The 4,191-nt window shown below is 42.8% G+C and overlaps 1 protein-coding gene across 1 annotated transcript; it reads right to left on the bottom strand.

The window, feature by feature from the left end:
• Positions 1 to 624: 624 nt before the first annotated feature.
• On the bottom strand, positions 625 to 2,459 carry LOC147410780 (protein MAINTENANCE OF MERISTEMS-like). Its single transcript, XM_086425195.1, has 3 exons — positions 1,148 to 2,459; positions 866 to 1,069; positions 625 to 798 (listed from the first exon to the last, which is right to left on the bottom strand). The coding sequence occupies exons 1-3, from the start codon at positions 1,844 to 1,846 to the stop codon at positions 625 to 627; spliced, it is 1,077 nt and encodes a 358-aa protein (XP_086281321.1). The 5' UTR covers positions 1,847 to 2,459.
• Between the last annotated feature and the right edge of the window lie 1,732 nt (positions 2,460 to 4,191).

The raw sequence follows: 4,191 nt of genomic DNA, 5'->3' as shown, positions 1-4,191 counted from the left end.
AGTCAGATACAACCCCTCTACAACTCAAATGAACAACTAAAAATAAATCAGATACCTGTGGGGGAGTAGGTGGCCGAGCAGAAGTACTCGCTCCATTGTGACGACGATAATAGTCTTGAAACACCACCAAGAGAGAAACAACAGTTAGACTGAGAAATACATAATCAAGGGAACTGAGGAAACATAACAAGTATTATACCAGCTCGGCTTGCAGCCTAGACTCTCTCATGGCCATCTCAGTCTGAAGAGCCAGTATACATGCCGCCTGAGACTCCACCTCTGCCTGGGCAGCTCGCCACCTACCCTCCATCTCAGAGCATCGGGCCGCCTGCGCCTCGATCACCTCATAACCTTCTCGGAGGCGGCGAAGATCATCAATCTGGCAAAAGTTGAAAGGTAAGGAAACATCTATAGAACGAATATGGGCCAACGTGAAGAAAGGAATCAGAAGTTACCGTGTCATCATGCTCCCTAATCAGAATACCCCCGATCTCGGTAACCCCAGCTCGGACGGGCATGGGTAGCATCAAGCAGCCAATCGAAGCCTCCCGGAACCACCGGATATAGTCGCCCTTGGCTGACAAGCCACGTGCTGAGACACCACCAATCTGAGCCAAATAATCATCAACGGTCATGTGCAGGCGGGGCAGGAGGAGCAACCGGAATCCGCAAGGACCGATCATGCTGAAAAAAGAATCGCTCCCCTAGGTAGTATACGTAGGAGATGCGACCAATGAAGCACGGGTAGATCGTCCGGCATAGGTCTCGTCGGAAAGCAGCTCGAACCTCCCGGTGCTCCTGGACAGAACGAGGCAGGTCTCGGAAAGTAACAGAGAAAATCTGCAAAACAAGATAATCAGAACACAGTATATGCAGAAAAATGAATAAGACAACAGAAAGGATCAGGTACCTCCTGCAGGCGACACCGGTCAAAGTGGGCTCTGGCACTGTGGGAGTTGCTCTTGACTATCCGATAATCCCTAGTCGCCCAGAAAGCTCCAAGAGGAAACCCCTCGTCTGGGTGACGCATGGTCGGAAGATAGTATGGAAAATGTACGTGTACAAAGAGCTAAAAGAAAAGGATAGAATCAGAGAGCTGGCAAACCAAGGCGGATGAAACAACAAAAAGGGTAGGAGAAAAGGTCACCTCAATAAAGGGCCAAAAGAATCTAGCAGAGACTCCGCCTCCGCGAGGGGATGTAATGCCCTCGACCACTCGATCTAGGCCACCAATAATGGTGCCATAGATAAGGCTGCCCCAGTCCCAGTCATCAACTCTCTCGATGTCTCGAAGAAACGGTAGAAAAGTGGTGAAGACAGTAGAGTCATCCTCCAAAAAGAAACAGCTCCCTAGCATGTAGAGGAAAGCTATGCGAAAAATGGCAGCAAAATCATCATCCCCTCTCCGGGCTGTGCGTCCGCGCTGTCCCAATAAACCCCATAAGTAGCTCATGCTAATACGACCCAACTTGCCTACCGATCCAACGGGGATGTATGGGGTCCCTAGCAAACCAGCAATCTCCTCTAAAGGTAGAAGATGTGGCTGAAGTGCCTCTCCCTCCATCACAAGCCCAGTGATCGCCACGAAGTCTGAATGGCGAATGCCAATCTCGGTCTCTGGCATATGAAACGAATGGGTAGCAGGGAACCAACGCTCCATCATGGCTATAAAGATCGGTCGATCGGCTCTAAAGTAAGGAATCCTCAAAAAGGCTCCAAAGCCAGCACAAGTAAACTGCCCCCATAGGTCCTCAGAAAAGAGCCGATACACATCCAAGAACCTCTTCCAACTGCCACGAAAATGATCTCCCGGGAAAGGAGTCGGCTGGTCCATCCTCACAAGCATGGATACATGTCCACTCAGCCCAGTCAACAATGATGTATCGGCAACTCGCTCCCTGACATGGGTTGGAATCTCCACTCTGGCCGCTGTAGTAGCTCTCTCGGTACTCGGATCTCCCTCTCTACTCGCACTACTATCTCTAGTGGTACCATGACCTCGGTCGCCTCATCCACCAGGTACTCTCCCAGCCACGACAGATCTACCTCTAGTCGAGCGCCTCGAAACAGCACGACGACGTGAAGCCCTGACCTCCCTCTCGCTCTTAGAAGAAGATCCACTAGAAGAGGACGCCCTATCAGAAGAATCATCAGGGGTAATGGGAACTGACGAAGAAGACCCCTCCGCATGTAACACTGAAGCGGCTCCAGTATCGAATCGAGTGCGGACAGCAGGTCGAGCGTCCGCCTCCCCCTCAAAGGCAACAGTAGATCTCCAGCACGACCCATCTACGCAAACGAAAACACTCAACGCTCGACAAAACAAACGCTAGGATTCGCTACGCCTTAGACGCTTCAACAAGACTACAAATCAACCTAAACTCGTCGATCAACTAAAAATCTTAACCAATCTAACTGATCAATTATCAACTAAAATCATAATTAATCCAACCGATCAATGGTCATTACCAATCTAGCCAACTAATAATCAGTTAAAAATCTACAATCAAACAAAAATCTTCACCAATCTAACCAGTCAACAATCGAATAAAAACCTTAACCAAATTAACTGACGAACAATTAAAATCTTAATCAACAATCAACAATCAACAATCAACCAACAATTAAAACAAAGTTGTAATCAACAATCCACTAAAAGCTTGAAACAATGTGATCAACAATCAACTAAAAGTTTTAAATCAACAATCATCAGCTAAATTTTTTCTTTAACCTATAATCACATAAAAACCTTAACCAAATGTGACTAATCCACGAACAATTAAAAAGTCTTAATTAATCTTAATCAACCAACAACTAAAACAAAGTTGTAATCAACAAATCAACTAAAAACTTCCACCAATATAATCAACAGTTAACTAAAAGCTTTAACCAAACTAATCAACAATCAACTAAAAATCTAAATAATCAAACAACCAATTAGGAATCTTAACCATTATTGATCAACATGCAATTGAAAAGATCTTAATCAAACGGGCAACTAAAAAATTGACAAGAGATTAAAAAGCGTAATCAACAATCACTAAAAATCTTAACCAATCTAAACAGTGTTAATCAAACAAACAATTAAAAACCTCAACCAACAATCATGAAAAATCTTAATCAACCCAACTAATCAGAAATCCTGACCAATATTACATACAATCAACAATCACTAAAAATCTTAACCAATCTAAACAGTGTTAATCAAACAAACAATTAAAAACCTTAACCAACAATCATCCAAAAATCATAACCAGTCCCAACTGGTCTCAATCAAATAAAGGGCAAAACCTTAATAATAAAAAAAAATCCAACGTTAATCTAGCGAAATCTAGACCAATCAACATCCCAACAAATCAAACAATCTAAACCCTGCAAAACCTTAATCAATCAAATTCAAAACGAATCCTACAACAAACCAACAATCTTCATAAAAAATAAACCAATCAAAATCAGCAAAGGTGAAGATCCGAATCCCATGATAAAATCCCAACCCAAGCCAACCACGCGAGCGACAAAATAACAGTAGCATGGTTTTCAATCAATGAAAGGCAAAGGAAAAAAGGGGGAGAAAAGAAAGACTGACCTCACAAGCCTAAACACACAACTCAATACAACGCCAAATACTCGCCTCAGTCAAGTTCGCCACCCAAGATCCACAGTGCCCACGATGGTACACAACGGCCGGAAGGAAGAGAGAGAGAGAGAGAGATATAGCAAGACGAATGAGGAGGTACTGAGAAGAAAGATGAGAAATCAAGAAGATGATGAGGGCAAGAAAGTGAGAGGGCAAAAGAGAAGAGAGAATGAAGCGAAAGCGACAACGCACGAAGAAGACCGTTCGAATTTGGGTAAATAAAGGTTCTGGTCCAATCATTATGAACGGACTAACTTAAAGTTGATCGGTCCGGCTTCTAAGAGCGGACCAATAGGGCATCATGTAGTCCGGCTTATATAAGCGGACCTTCAGTGGTAAATTCAGTCCGTGGATACAAAACGGGCCCAAAAAAAAAAAAAAAAAAAAAAACAATAATAATAAATAAATAAAAATAATAATAAATAAATAATAAATAAATAAAAATAAAAATAAAAATAAAAAAAATTTAATCCAAAGAGGAGAAGTTTCAAAGCTCAGAATCAACAAAGGAAAAGAAAAAATATCTCAAAATTGCATTGTATGATTTAAAACGT

The sequence above is a fragment of the Akebia trifoliata genome, chromosome 1 (genome assembly GCF_017979445.1).
Source record: "Akebia trifoliata isolate Shusen 1 chromosome 1, ASM1797944v1, whole genome shotgun sequence".
Taxonomy (NCBI): domain Eukaryota; kingdom Viridiplantae; phylum Streptophyta; class Magnoliopsida; order Ranunculales; family Lardizabalaceae; genus Akebia; species Akebia trifoliata.
The sequence above is the reverse complement of the archived record's forward strand: the minus strand, read 5'-3'. Positions and strand labels throughout refer to the sequence as shown.